We start from the raw sequence: 15,985 nt of genomic DNA, 5'->3' as shown, positions 1-15,985 counted from the left end.
AGTCATTCCAACTTAAGCGAAATAGTCTTCATCCACAGGCATTCAAAGAGGTAATTCAAATAAGCACGAAACCTCATGGTAGTATACTTGATATGGAAACACATGCACAAATGTAATATGCTAAAGAAAAAAATGCTCACCTAGTACTCCGAGGCAAGTCAAAGAAAAGAAAATAAGTAGAAAAATGCATGACCCTAACAATGTACATGACTAATGCAACACATACAAAATGCAACTACTAAATTCGGCTACTAATATAACATATGAAACAACTCAAAGCATGAGGTAGCGCACGTAATCATTTAGGAATTGGTAAGAGCATTATGTATGATGAGCCGAATTTAATGTATGCAAAAATGAATACAAAGCATGGTAATGATATGGAACGAACATGATATGATATACAACCACAATAAGCATGTAAATAAAAAGGAGAAAGAAATGGGGGTTGGAAAACATACATCATATATTACAAATTTGCCCTCGCACAAGAGGGTCTGAACGTCCTAATTAACTAATTATTACAACACCAAATGAATAAACTAATTAATTAATTACTAACTAATTATTACAAAATACAAAAATCAAAGCTACTAATCTAATGAGAGGCGGGGAATCACATGCACACGAGCAAGAACATCCTCCGGAAACCTCCACTGCTCATTACCAGAAGCTGCTCTGTTCACAGCCTGAAAATGTCTCTGTTTTGGGACTTAGGATCTGCTCTGTTTCACTGAAAAAAACACCACAGTCATACAAAATAAAGGGGTCAACCTGCCCTGAGAATTGGTCGACCATACGTAGCTCTAGTCGACCGACTATCTAGTTTGGGGGAAGATATGCTGCAATCAGAACTAAAATAGAGCAAAACAGGGGGTTTCCAAAAGATGTTCATCCTTCGTTCTCTCTCCTATCATGAAAAATTCTTAAAGAGAGAGTTGGTTTGCTTCAAAAATCATCAAACATCCCTAGGGTATTTAAATGATGATTAGTGAAGCAACAAGATGGCAATTAATGGATTCAAAGCTAAATAAAACTAATTATGAAACATACAATCAAAGATATGGCCAAAACTCACTGAATCTTATGGAAAACAAGAGCAAGTGAATACTTAAGCTTAGAGAGAATAGGTTTAGAAGGAGCCATTCTTGCAGGCAAAGCTTATGCACAAGAGGTTTTATCATTAAGAAAACCAAAGAGACTCTTCTTCTACTCATGGAAGAAGGATTGAAACCTCTATTTCCATGATTCAAATGAACTAGAAGAGAGTCTCTAATGGTCTTGATAAAAGAGCTCTCATATAGCTTTGAAGCAAAAACAAAACTAAACTAAGTAAAAGTAAGAAATGAAAGCTATGGAGAGATGAGTGAAAGCTCATCTTCCTACTCGTGGAATATAGATGAAATATCCATTTCCATGCTACAAAGAAGGAACTAGAAGAAAGCTTTGCAATACCTTCCAAGAATAGAGATATGAGACAAGAATCAAACTATCTATATAAGTTTTAAACACATATATACAGTTCATATTTAATCAAAATCTAACTAAAATAGTGCTGAAAATGAAAGAAGAGAAGCAAAAACATAAAGAACAACAAGAAAGTAACACTAGAGAAAAAGCCTATGGAAGGGTGGCTAACTCTTCCACTTCAACAAGGTTTAAATCACACTTTAAAGCCTAAAATACTCTGAAAATCATTATTAAAATGAAGAATGAAGAACAAGAGGATAAAGGAAAAGACAATGAAAAGAGTTCAAAGATCAATCTCTTGAAAAGATGGAGAACTTTTTGATTCACAAGCTTCAATCTAAGCACTCTCAAGTATCTGAAATTAGGCTCAAAACTTCAGCAAAAAAGCTTCAAGTTTGAGCTCCAATGGTGTATCTATATTCAAGAGGGTGTATGGTTGCTTTGAGGGAACTTCTAGGCTTATCAAATAATTCTCTAACCCTAAATTTAGAGGAAATATGTTGTTTTTTATAGACTTTCCCTTACCTTCCAACGTAAATGTCTTCAAAAGTGAGCAGCTAGCCAAATCTTGTGCATGGAAATAGCTGGCTGCTGCAAAATATCTGGTACGCTAAACATGGCCGACTAGCCAAAAGGATGGTCAGCCGGCCAAAAGGATATGGCATACCGGTCATTTTTTGGTCTTACCACTTTTTGAGTGGTCAAGCTAGAAAAACAGGTTTTGGTCTAAATGGGGTGCAAGGTTTGGGTTTGAATCTCAAAACTAAACTCTTTTACTAAAGATTTGAATGATTACACAGTATAATATTTCATCATTGAGTGTTCAAAGTGAAGCACTCAAGTCTTAAGGGCGGTCAAAAATGGGGTCTAGAGTTGCCCCTCTTTGACAGAGCTTGAAATCATGAAATGACGTAAGTGAATGTCAAAATCCGAAGGCGACCCATTTGACAAGGTCGTAAGACTTGGGCAGACAAACAAAATGCAGATGCAGTTGGTTGAACCCGAGGGTTGCCTACATATCCCTTTGTAAGCAATCAAACCAGCGTAGTTCAGGGGTTGGATGTACATGATACATAATGCAATGCACCAATCAAAACCACGAGTAGTGCTTACCACACAACTATTATAAAGGAATGAGGAAGCAAAATCAAACTATGTTTTATATAGAAAAGAAGTGGGCATGAGCCAAACAACGCCTGACACAGGCTCAGTGCCTACACCCTCAATACTGGCCTCAGCGCAGCATGGGTGCTTACACATAACATTACCATGTTTTAATGTGAAATGGGTGCAAGCACATGCAAAACTATGCCTTTCGCAGAAAGAGTACAAGTGATTGGGTGGTATGATATAGGTAAAGAATGATCTGCTGGGTAATGATCTACTGGGAAATAACAATGCAATAGGATATTACACGAAAAGGATGAATGCAACAAGATAAAGTATGATGCAATGGATAAAATGGATAGGGTAACATACTTCAACCACGCTAGAATCGTAAGAAGAGGAAGAAACTCCAACCACACTGGAATTATGAGAGAAAGAAGAACACTCGAACCACGCTAAAATCGTGAGAAGAGGTCCTGAACCACTCAGGGTCGTGTTCCTCCATGCCCTAAGATTAAAAAAAACCCTCTTGAGGTTGCGTTCCTGCATGCCTCGAGATGAAGACCGTTTGGGGAACACTCTAACCATGCTAAAATCATGAGAAAAGGTCCTGAGAAAATTGCTCAGGGTCGCGTTCCTGTATGCCTTGAGATACTCTAACCACCCTGAAATCATGATAAGAGGAAGAGACTCCAACCACGCTGAAATCGTGAGAAGAGATCTTGAGAAAACCGCTCAGGGTCACGTTCCTGCACGCCCTAAGATACTCTAACCACACTGAAATCGTGAGAAGAGGTCTTAAAAAAAACCGCTTAGGGTCGCATTCCTGCATGCCCTGAGATACTCTTACCAAGCTGAAATTGTGAGAAGATGAAGTGACTCCAACCACACTGAAATTGTGAAAAGAGGAAGAACATTCTAACCATGCTAAAATCTAAGAAGAGGTGCTGAGAAAACCGCTCACAGTCACGTTCCTGCATGCCCTGAGATAAAGAACCCTCTCGAGGTCGCGTTCCTACATGTCTCGAGATCAAGACCGCTCGAGAACACTCTAACCACGTTGAAATAATAAGAAGAGGTCCTGAGAAAACCACTCAAGGTTGCGTTCCTGCATGCCCTGAGATAAAAAACCCTCTCGAGGTCGCTGTCCTGTACGCCTCGAGATAAAGACCGCTCGGGAACACTCTAACCACGCTAAAATCATGAGAAGAGGTCTTGAGAAAATCGCTCAGGGTTGTGTTCCTGCATGCCCTAAGTTAAAAATCGCTCAGAAAAGCGTCTCACGCGTCCTAAGAAAACCACTTGAGAACATGCTCCTACATGTCTTGAGAAAAAATGGAGGAAGATCCTAAATGCTCAGTGTAAAAGGATAGATATAGAAGATAATGCATGAGCCAGATGGATGTAATGGGTGTGGTAGATGATATGATACATGTGACAAGCAATGTCGTGGATGCTGTGTAGGAATGCAATAAACAAACAAAGCGGCGCTTTAGAAAGCACCTCATGGGGTGAGTGACGATGAACCGTTCTACTCTGACGGGGATCTCCTTTTTGTGTTTTTCAAACTTCTACCTTTAACTCACAGTTCAAAGGTCTTCAAATGTTGACAAGGGGTAAAATCTGCATGCGGAAACCACAGATGCTGCTTTTCTCTGTAATCATACTTATAACTTTCTCTATTCTCCAATGGGGTGACTGACTAGGTTGATTCAATATCCAGAATTGAGGCGCATACAAGCTACCTCAACCTATGGGACTGTCATACAGATTTCAAGCCGAGGATACATCCCTGGGTATTTAAACCAGACTTTAGTCTTAGAAATTCCAAAACTTTGTGTTCTAGGCATCGCCATTCGAACTCTAGTTTCCACTGTCGCAATTGGTCTCCTAGGAACTCATTGCAAACACAACCAAGACGTCTCTAGTGGGGAATGGTGTTCAGGGAGAGCACTTTTAATCGCCATTCTGACTAAGAGCAGGCTTGAACTCGAGGTCAAGGTACACTCATACTTCGGAGAAATGGCGAGACCTGCAAAGGTGCATCCGGAATGTAATCTCAGAATTTTTTGAAGTTGAAACAAACCCAGATGCTCCAATTTTCCCTTTTCTCTTTTGTTTTTGCTCTGGAACCTAATAGCTTCAGATAGGTCCTTGTTCTATGGCTTCCTCTTGATCGGGGTTGGACCCTGCAGTTTTATGAAAGAAAGAATTCCATTTTGCATATCATGTTTGGAATGGCACGACCCTCAGAGCACAAAAAGATTTATTTTTGACATTGAAACCAAGAATGAGTTCTTAACTGGGTATTGAGCCTACGACTGACCAAAGTACAACTCAACAAATGAAAAACCAAATAAAAACGACCTAACCGAAATCAAAACAACTCAAAACAAGAATTAAAACAAACAAAAACAACAAACATAACACTTGGATGTTTGCTTTCCACTGGCGGGAGACCTCTTGGTTCACAGAAAGCTCACTGCTTCTCCAGGTATTATTTCCCACCCTTTCTTATTTGTGATCCTCGCACCATTTTAGCACTCAATCTTTATTTTCTCTCAAAAGCCTTTTCCTTACTTTTTCTTTTCAACGCACATCTTTCTATTCTTTAATCTCTCTTATTTTTATCCCTTCCCAGGTGTAGTTGATCCTTTACCCTGAGTACTCTGCTTTGTGCAACAGATCCGTAATCGACATCACTTGGCAATGTCCTTGGCTTAACTTGACAAAGAAAAGTTATAGCATGTCCCACCAACCGGGTATATTATTGATTGGTCTCACCTAACATGTTTTTTACTTCCCATTCTGGTTCAGACGGTAGTTCGGGTATGATCAGACTTGTCCAGATGAAGGACTCGAATATCCAACTCCGTTTCCAATCCATGTTTCATATTTCGCTCAATATCTCACTGTCTGGAGGATGAGAGAGCTTGTGGCCCCTACTGCTAGCTTCAGTTGTACTCTTTCTGGCAAGTGCGCTGATAATGGGGAAAAGACAAAAAACCTGACTCGACTATACCTCTAGCTCATCACTTTGACCATATTTTTATTTTTGGCTTTATGCTAAAACAATTTTGACCAATATGAGAGTTTAGATTAACATGCTTGTTCTACTTTTTGTTTTGAAATCATGTAACTCAAGCTATGAACACTGAAAAATTCCTTTTTTTGGGTCCAAGAAATGGTCTGGTTTTGGAAAAAATGAATAATTTCCGATAACATTAGTCAACTTCACTAAAAATGCTCAAAACTGTTTTTGCAAATGGCCACTACTCGACCAACGTGGAATTAACTCTTGAGATGCACAACCTCAAATCTGAATTTGATTTGTCTTGCAGTTGAATCTTTTTAACGGAATAGGACAACCGATTTGAACGAAGATTAACCAATTGGACAAGGATAGGATAGCCGAGTTGAATAAGGATAAGTCAATCAACACGGATAAGATTAGCAGGCTGAAAATGGTTGGGGCCAAATTTTAAGATGAAGTTGCCTACGAATCCCAAAGATGGAAATCAAGCCTTACGTAGTTCCCAGTTAAGGTTCACTCAAGTATTAACTCTCTCCTTTTACGCTCTAACTTTTGCCAAGGCCACCCTTTCAGGTTTTCGACCTTGCGAGATTTGTTTTTATTCATTTTCTTTTTCTTTTATCCTGCGCTTCTTTTTTCTTCTTTTTATTTTTTCATTTTTTCTTCTTTCTATTTTTTTTATGCTCTAACTTTTGCCTAGGTCGCCCTTCCGAGTTTTTGGCCCAGCGAGCCTCTCAATGATGGAGAATTTTAACTTGTCCATGTTTGTAACAACCCCGACCCATGATTAACATTAATCCATAATTGATTATACCTGACAAAGATTAAGAAGAAATTCTGAGTCGATTATATGTGCATTGCATCATTTTGTGTTTGTATCTGTTTGTACTAGAAAGATCTGTTCATGTTTTAGTTTCGATTTGCGAATTGAAAGCCTTATCGGCGTCCGAATCAGAAATTGACTTGATTTATGTGCTAATTAGGATTTATAGAATTTTATGGTAGGTTTAATTAAAATTCGGTTTGGAGCGATTAAATTTGATTAAAATAATGTCATTTGATTAGTTCTGTTAAATTACTGCCTACAAGGCCATTTTGACCCCACTAAGGTTATGTTTTTATTTCACTCTTCCATTTCCTTGATGCCCAATGTGAGGGAGAGAGAGTTGGAAGGAAAAATTGAATTCATCTAGAGATTAGTTGAAGAGTTAGAGGAATTGAAGGAGAATTGCATGTTTAAGCTCCCACACTTGGAATTCAAGACTTAAGGTAGGAAATTCATTCTTTTAATTGTGGATTTAAGTTGTTCATGCATGAATTCAAGTAAATTGAGCTATAAGATGTGAGAATCAAGCTTAAGGAATAGGGAAGTAGATCAATCCATGCATGCATGCATGTTTCATAGCATTTTGAAGATTGATTTTCAAGAATTCCTTCATGCATGTGTTGGGTTCACTTTAATTTTGGAAACACAATGAGTTTCATGTTATTTAGTAGCATTTGATCATGTTTTGGAGGGCCTTAGCTCAAAAATGTACATGCATGTTATGTTCATGAATTAATTTTGAATTTAAAGTTGAATTTTTGTATAATTGGCAAGCCTTTGGGCCATGATTTCTTGTTATACTTCTTTAAACATGTTGTATTATGAGTTTTCATGTATTTCCTTAAGTTTTGGCCCAGAAAAATGAGTTTTGGATGCTTCAAAAGTTGAGTTTGAGCTTGGTGATCGAATCTGAATTTTCCAGAAATTTGATCCACACTCGAGCGGGGAACTTCACGCTCAAGTGTGAACTCTGAGTACATGCACTTCCGCTCGAGCGACGATGGTTACGCTTGAGCATGAAATGCATATACCCAGAAGTCCTTGTGTTTTGCAATTCGCTCGAGCGAGGGAATCTATGCTAGAGCGAAGGTTTGGGTCTCACGCTGGAGCGTAGGTCGAGTGTTCGTCGAGCGTGAAAAAACATGCAACCAGTACTTTTTCAAGAGTTTACAGTCCGCTCGAGCGGGGAAAGTCACGCTCGAGCGGAGCTTCATTGTCTGCATGTCCGCTCGAGCAAGGAAAGCCACGCTCGAGCGTGGACCTTATTTTCAGCAAGTTTTAAGAAATGTTTTACAATGCATTCCTGTATCCTCATTCCATCCTAGGCATTCCTAGGCCATGTTTAAGACTCCATATTGAGGATTAAAGGTTGAAACACACCATGAGCAAACGACATAAGTTATGTACAATTCGAACGTGTGTTTCAAGTGTGTATCTGTTATGTGTCATGTAGGTCACGTGCCGCGTACCGTTTGACCAATCTGTTCCGTCTGTCTGTCTCAAGGCCAACTGTGAGTAATAACATAGTAAAGCTATGTTCAACCTTATTTATTTTCTGTATGATGAAATAAGAATTGTTTTCTGAAATGTTATGTTATGTACAATGAATGATTGTCCAATTTCTGATATGTATTCATGACATCCTTAGTATCATGTGATATGTGTTGGCTGTGACCTCGTATCGGAGGTTCCATCATGGAACTTAATCTGTCTGCACTCTGTTACCTGTACCGGAGGCTCCATCATGGAGCTCAGCATGTATATTCTCTGTTACCTGGATCTGGAGGTTCCTTTATGGAACTGGTTATTCGTAACCCTCACGTGTCTGCATCTGTTCTGTATCTGCTCTGTTAGTGCTTATGGATCTATCATGTATACTTACGTATGACTTATGGTTTTTTGTATATGATCTGGACAAATTATGAATTGATACGAAACTGAATTATGAATTCTGAATCTGTACGAACTCATTCATTAAAACCCTTTTACTCTGTTATTGTTCACTAAGCTTTCGCTCATAGTTTATACTATGTATGTAGGTGAGCCGACGCGTGATCAGGGCCAGAGTTGACGGCCTTCATTTCTATTTTTGTCGACCAACCGTTTTGCCTCCCGAGGAGGTTCCGATTGAAGTCTAGTTACATGGTTGTTTTTGTACTTATGTTAGTCTCTGTCTTTTTTGTACGGTTGGGTCCTGGATATTACACTCTTGTAAACGTTTTGTAATCATGATATCCTTTGACCAACACGCTTATGTATATACAAGTTTTGAAATATTATGTCCTACGTTTATCGACACAGCTCATTGGACTATCTATGTTTTGTACATTTGCTTCCGCAGCCCCTTACTATGTGCTTGTCTATTAAGAGGCCTTTGGTAATCCACGGATTACTGGCTGGTTACGATGCTAAACCTACAGGGGCGGGTTTGCGTCGTGACAGAGTGATATCAGAGCACGTGTTCTACCGCACACACAGGTCCATATGAGCTTAGGATGTCCTAATAAGAGTTAGGGGCATTCCATCTGCATGTGTTAGTGTGTGGTAATCCAAATGAATATGAAAACTGAATGTAAATTTGAGCAAATGAATTGAAAGAAACAAATAAGATTATGCCCATGTTTATTATCATTTGATGTCTCTATAGCGACATGGAGAATGCAAGGGAAAGTGATGTAAATGAATCTTCAAAGGCTCGCATGAGCCGAATGGAACAAATGCTTGCAGCATTGACTGAAACTCTGACACAACAGCAAAGACAATAACGTTTGCCCCCTCTACCTCTGCCGGCACAAGCCGAAGCAGATAATAATGACATCATCAACTTGACACAGAAATTCATGAAAATGAAACAGCCGACATTCTATGGTGGAATTGAACCGTTGAAAGCAAAGACGTGGTTACTTGAAATGGAAAAGCTATATGAAGTGTTTCCTTGTTCTGAAGTCCAGAAAGTCCTCCTAGCCACCTATACTCTGAAGGATGAAGCCCGAAGGTGGTGGCTACTGATTCGAAGTGGCAATGGGAATATGACGTGGGCACAGTTTAATGTGATCTTCTATGATAAATATTTTCCCCAATGTTTCAGGGATCGGAAAGTGTCTGAGTTTCAAGGACTTAAACAGGAAAGGATGTCTGTAGCTGAGTATGAAGCCAAATTCACCGAACTGGCACGGTTTGCTCTACATATGGTGGATACTGATTACAAGAAAGCACAAAAATTTTAAGGTGGACTGGATTTGGAGGGGTTTGATCGAATAGGTGTATTGAAATTACCTACTTATGTGGAAGTTTTAGATATATCCATAATGGCGGAAGCCACACTAGCTGCTATGAGACAAAGTAAGGCCCCAGCAGCTATACAAACGAATTGGAAAGGAAAGAGGTCTGGGTATGGTTTTAGAAGAGGCCGGTCTTATGTCAATAAGAAGCAGAACATAAGGTCTACAAACAGCTCGAGTCAGAGTAGTGGGTCCATCCCGGTCTGTTCTGCTTGTGGTAGAAGGCATAGGGGTGTGTGCTACCGAGTATCCGGTGCTTGTTTCTGATGTGGCCAGGCAGGTCATGTAATGAAAGATTGCCCACTCAGGTCTGAGAATACTAGCCGCCCTACAGCAAGTTCAGTTGGATCCGCCTCTACGGCCAAAGTAAATGCAAAAGCCAATACTGGGAAAGAACCTCTGAGGCAAGGTCGAGTGTTCGCCTTAGTGCCCGGTGACGTACAAAACACCTATACTGTGGTGTCAGGTACTCTCTCTGTATGTTCTCAAAATGCATGTGTACTAATAGATTCTGGTTCTACACATTCCTTTGTAGTGCATGCTTTCTCTTGGAAATTGACTAGACCATTAGAACTTATGACATATGTGTTATCTGTATCTACGTCGTCTGGGGGTTCTATGATGTGTGCTCATGTTTATCCAACATGTGATATTATGATTGGCGATATGATATTATATGTTGACTTATTGCCCTTGAACATTGATCATTTTGATTGTATTTTAGGAATGGACTGGTTGACTAAATACTGTGCTACCATTGACTGTGCAAGTAAATTTGTTGTGTTTAGACCACCGGGTATGCCTGAATTTACTTTTACTGGGAATGGGGTAGTTCCTCCCCCATATCTGATTTCAGCTCTGAAAGCTAGAAAACTGCATAGGAAGGGATGCAGGGGTTACTTGTGTTGTATACTGACTGCATCGTCTGACGAAACTAATATAGAAACTATCCCTGTTGTTTGTGAATTTTATGATGTGTTTCCGAATGACTTACCTGGGGACTTAGTTGATAGAGAAATTGAGTTCACTATTGAGGTGTTTCCGGGAACACAACCTATTTCCAAGACCCCCTATATAATGTCTACTTCAGAATTGAAAGAATTAAAAACTCAACTTCAGGAGTTGTTGAATAAGAAATTTATCCGTCCGAACACTTCACCTTGGGGTGCTCCAGTCCTGTTTGTCAAAAAGAATGATGGATCTTTGAGGTTGTGTATAGACTATCGAGAACTGAACAAAGTAACTATCAAGAACAAATACCCTCTGCCCCGCATAGATGACCTGTTTGACCAACTTCAGGGTGCCCAAGTATTTTTCAAAATTGACCTCAGATCTGGGTATCACCAGTTAAAGGTTAGGGTTGAAAACATAAAGAAAACTGTATTCAGAACTAGATATGGACACTATGAATTTTTAGCAATGCCGTTTGGGGTGACCAATGCACCTGCTGCCTTTATGGACCTTATAAACAAAGTGTTTAAATCATTTATGGATGAATTTCTTGTTGTGTTTATTGATGATATCCTGATTTACTCTAAAAGCAGGGAAGAACATGAGAATCACTTGAGAACTGCTCTACAGACTTTAAGAGAAAGAAATTATACACTAAATTGTCCAAATGTGAATTTTGGCTTGACAGTGTGGCATTTTTGGGTCATGTAATCAACAAAGGTGGTGTTTCTGTTGACCCTCAAAAAGTTGAAGCTATTGTGGATTGGCCTAAACCGACAAATGTGACAGAGATTAGAAGTTTTCTGGGACTTGCAGGTTACTATAGGAGATTTGTAAAAGACTTTTCCAAGTTTGCCATGCCATTGACCCAGTTAACTCAGAAGAATGTGTCATTTGATTGGAACGAACAAAGAGAGGCGGCCTTTCGAGAGTTAAAAACCAGGTTAGTGACTGCACCAATTTTAACCTTGCCCAATGGTACTGATGGGTTTCAAGTTTACAGTGATGCTTCCTACAAATGTTTGGGGTGTGTATTAATGCAAAACGGAAAAGTGATTGCCTATGCTTTTCGACAACTCCGACCTCATGAAAAGAATTACCCAATGCATGATCTCGAATTAACAGCTGTGGTGTTTGCCTTGAAAATCTGGCGTCACTACTTGTATGGGGTAACTTGTGAGGTGTATACCGATCATAAAAACTTGAAATATTTCTTCACCCAAAAGGAATTGAACATGAGACAGAGGCGATGGTTAGAGTTAATCAAAGATTATGATTTGCGAATCTTATATCACCCAGGGAAAGCTAATACCGTAGCAGATGCCTTGAGCCGAAAATCCAATGCAAATTTGTCATGCTTGCTGTCCAATCGAAAAAAATTACTAAATGACCTGGAACAGAAGGGGATTAAGATTGTCGTGCGAGAATAAGGTGGGATTTTAATTGCTATTTCCGCTCAACCTACAATTCTTGACGAGATCAAACAGAAACAATGTGAAGATGAATACTTGAAAAAGATCATAGAGAAATTTGATTCAAAGCCGAGGCCGGGATTTGTGTTTGAGAATGACGTGCTGAAATTTCAAAACCGTCTTTGTGTACCCGATTGTTATGATTTGAGAAAATGTGTTATGACCGAAGCTCACAACAGTAAGTTTGCCATGCACCCGGGGAACATGAAAATGTATCACAATTTGAAACAGAATTTTTGGTGGCCTGGAATGAAAAAGAGTATTGCAGATTTTGTGGCTAGGTGTCTACATTGTCAACAGGTTAAAGATGAACATCAACGACCCGTTGGTTTGTTACAACCACTCACAATACCATAATGAAAATGGGAGCACATAACCATGGATTTCATAGTGGGATTGCCTCGCTCTTCTCGAGGTATGGACTCTATCTGGGTCATTGTAGACCGTTTAACTAAGTCTACCCATTTTTTGCCTGTTAAGAGTATTTATAATGCAGATAAATTAGCTAACTTGTATGTGAACGAAATTATGAGATTGTATTGTGTACCGGTATCTGTTGTATCTGACAGGGATTCGAAGTTTGTGTCAAGATTTTGGCAGAGTTTGCAACAATCTTTGGGGACAGAACTAAGATTGAGTAGTGCCTATCACCCACAGACAGATGGACAAACTAAACGAACCAATCAAACTCTGGAAGACATGCTTAGAATGTGTGTATTAGACTTCTAAGGAAGCCAGGACACCTATTTGCCATTAACTAAATTTGTGTACAACAACAGTTACCATTCAAGCATTGGAATGGCTCCTTACGAAGCTTTGTATGGAATAAAATGTCGTTCTCCGATATGTTGGGCTGAAGTAGGTGATAGACCTTTGTTGGGACCGGAACTTGTGCAAGAAACAACCGAGAAAGTGAAACTGATCCAGCAACATCTGAAAACTGTACAGCGTCGGCAGAAGAGCTATGCTGATGTCTGAAGAAGAGATAAGGAATATGAAGGTGGGGACAATGTGTTCATTAAAGTGACCCCGATGAAGGGTCAAACTCGGTTCAGTGTTAAGGGCAAATTGGCGCCAAGGTATGTTGGACCTTATGAAGTCTTTGAAAAGATCAATCCAATATCGTATCGAGTAGCCTTACCACCGGTAATAGAGCATATGCACAATGTATTTCACGTATCGATGCTTCGAGAGTATTTGAGAGATCCACTCCATGTCATTGAACCAACACATGTGCTCTTGCAGGACGACTACACTTATGAGGAAAGACCTATCCAGATTGTGAATCGCAGGATCAAAAGATTGAGAAATAAAGAAATACCGTTGGTAAAAGTTAATTGGCAAAACCATGGAGGAACATATGCAACCTGGGAAACCGAAAAAGACAAGATGAAGAGATATCCGGATTTGTTTCCATTGGACCCAATGTTGTTCCAGAACGAAGGTAATTCGAGTTTGGGGGACCAAACTCTTTTAAGGGAGGAAGACTGTAACAACCCCGACCCATGATTAACATTAATCCGTAATTGATTATGCCTGACAAAGATTAAGAAGAAATTCTGAGTCGATTATATGTGCATTGCATCATTTTGTGTTTGTATCTGTTTGTACTAGAAAGATCTGTTCATGTTTTAGTTTCGATTTGCGAATTGAAAGCCTTATCGGCGTCCGAATCAGAAATTGACTTGATTTATGTGCTAATTAGGATTTATAGAATTTTATGGTAGGTTTAATTAAAATTTGGTTTGGAGCAATTAAATTTGATTAAAATAATGTCATTTGATTAGTTCTGTTAAATTACTGCCTACAAGGCCATTTTGACCCCACTAAGGTTATGTTTTCATTTCACTCTTCCATTTCCTTGATGCCCAACGTGAGGGAGAGAGAGTTGGAAGGAAAAATTGAATTCATCTAGAGATTAGTTGAAGAGTTAGAGGAATTGAAGGAGAATTGCATGTTTAAGCTTCCACACTTGGAATTCAAGACTTAAGGTAGGAAATTCATTCTTTTAATTGTGGATTTAAGTTGTTCATGCATGAATTCAAGTAAATTGAGCTATAAGATGTGAGAATCAAGCTTAAGGAATAGGGAAGTAAATCAATCCATGCATGCATGCATGTTTCATAGCATTTTGAAGATTGATTTTCAAGAATTCCTTCATGCATGTGTTGGGTTCACTTTAATTTTGGAAACACAATGAGTTTCATGTTATTTAGTAGCATTTGATCATGTTTTGGAGGGCCTTAGCTCAAAAATGTACATGCATGTTATGTTCATGAATTAATTTTGAATTTAAAGTTGAATTTTTGTATAATTGGCAAGCCTTTGGGCCATGATTTCTTGTTATACTTCTTTAAACATGTTGTATTATGAGTTTTCATGTATTTCCTCAAGTTTTGGCCCAGAAAATGAGTTTTGGATGCTTCAAAAGTTGAGTTTGAGCTTGGTGATCGAATCTGGAATTTCCAGAAATTTGATCCATGCTCGAGCAGGGAACTTCACGCTCGAGCGACGATGGTTACGCTTGAGCGTGAAATGCATATACCCAGAAGTCCTTGTGTTTTGCAGTCCGCTCAAGCGAGGGAATCTACGCTCGAGCGAAGGTCTGGGTCCCACGCTGGAGCGTAGGTCGAGCGTTCGTCAAGCGTGAAAAACTTGTAACCAGTACTTTTTCAAGAGTTTACAGTCCGCTCGAGCGGGGAAAGTCACGCTCGAGCGGAGCTTCATTGTCTGCATGTCCGCTCGAGCGAGGAAAGCCACGCTCGAGCGTGGACCTTATTTTCAGCAAGTTTTAAGAAATGTTTTACAATGCATTCCTGCATCCTCATTCCATCATAGGCATTCCTAGGCCATGTTTAAGACTCTATATTGAGGATTAAAGGTTAGAAACACACCATGAGCAAACGACATAAGTTATGTACAATTCGAACGTGTGTTTCAAGTGTGTATCTATTATGTGTCATGTAGGTCATGTGCCGCGTACCGTTTGACCAATCTGCTCCGTTTGTCTGTCTCAAGGCCAACTGTGAGTAATAACATAGTAAAACTATGTTCAACCTTATTTATTTTCTGTATGATGAAATAAGAATTATTTTCTGAAATGCTATGTTATGTACAATGAATGATTGTCCAATTTCTGATATGTATTCGTGACATCCTTAGTATCATGTGATATGTGTTGGCTGTGACCCCGTATCGGAGGTTCCATCATGAAACTTAATCTGTCTGCACTCTGTTACCTGTACCGGAGGCTCCATCATGGAGTTCAGCATGTATATTCTCTGTTACCCGGATCCAGAGGTTCCTTTATGGAACTGGTTATTCGTAACCCTCACGTGTCTACATCTGTTCTGCATCTGCTCTGTTAGCGCTTATGGATGTATCACATATACTTACACATGACTTATGGTTTCTGTATATGATCTGGACAAATTATGAATTGATACGAAACTAAATTGTGAATTCTGAATCTATACGGACTCATTCATTGAAACCCCTTTACTCTGTTATTGTTCACTAAGCTTTCGCTCACAGTTTATATTATGTATGTAGGTGAGCCGGCGCGTGATCAGGGCCAGAGTTGACGGCCTTCATTTCTGTTTTTGTCAACCAGCCGTTGTGCCTCCCGAGGAGGTTCCGATTGAAGTCTAGTTACATGGCTGTTTTTGTACTTATGTTAGTCTCTATCTGTTTTGTACAATTGGGTCCTGGATATTACACTCTTGTAAACATTTTGTAATCATGATATCCTTTGACCAACACGCTTATGTATATACAAGTTTTGAAATATTTTGTCCTACGTTTATCGACACAGCTCATTGGACTATCTATATTTTGTACATTT

General features: G+C 39.3%; 1 protein-coding gene across 1 annotated transcript; it reads left to right on the top strand.

The window, feature by feature from the left end:
• The first annotated feature begins 9,283 nt into the window (after positions 1-9,283).
• On the top strand, positions 9,284-9,664 carry LOC145800506 (uncharacterized). Its single transcript, XM_082890195.1, has one exon. The coding sequence runs from the start codon at positions 9,284-9,286 to the stop codon at positions 9,662-9,664; it is 381 nt and encodes a 126-aa protein (XP_082746321.1).
• Positions 9,665-15,985: the final 6,321 nt, after the last annotated feature.

The sequence above is a fragment of the Camellia sinensis genome, chromosome 10, assembly GCF_055761805.1.
Source record: "Camellia sinensis isolate YWXY chromosome 10, ASM5576180v1, whole genome shotgun sequence".
Taxonomy (NCBI): domain Eukaryota; kingdom Viridiplantae; phylum Streptophyta; class Magnoliopsida; order Ericales; family Theaceae; genus Camellia; species Camellia sinensis.
The sequence above is the reverse complement of the archived record's forward strand: the minus strand, read 5'-3'. Positions and strand labels throughout refer to the sequence as shown.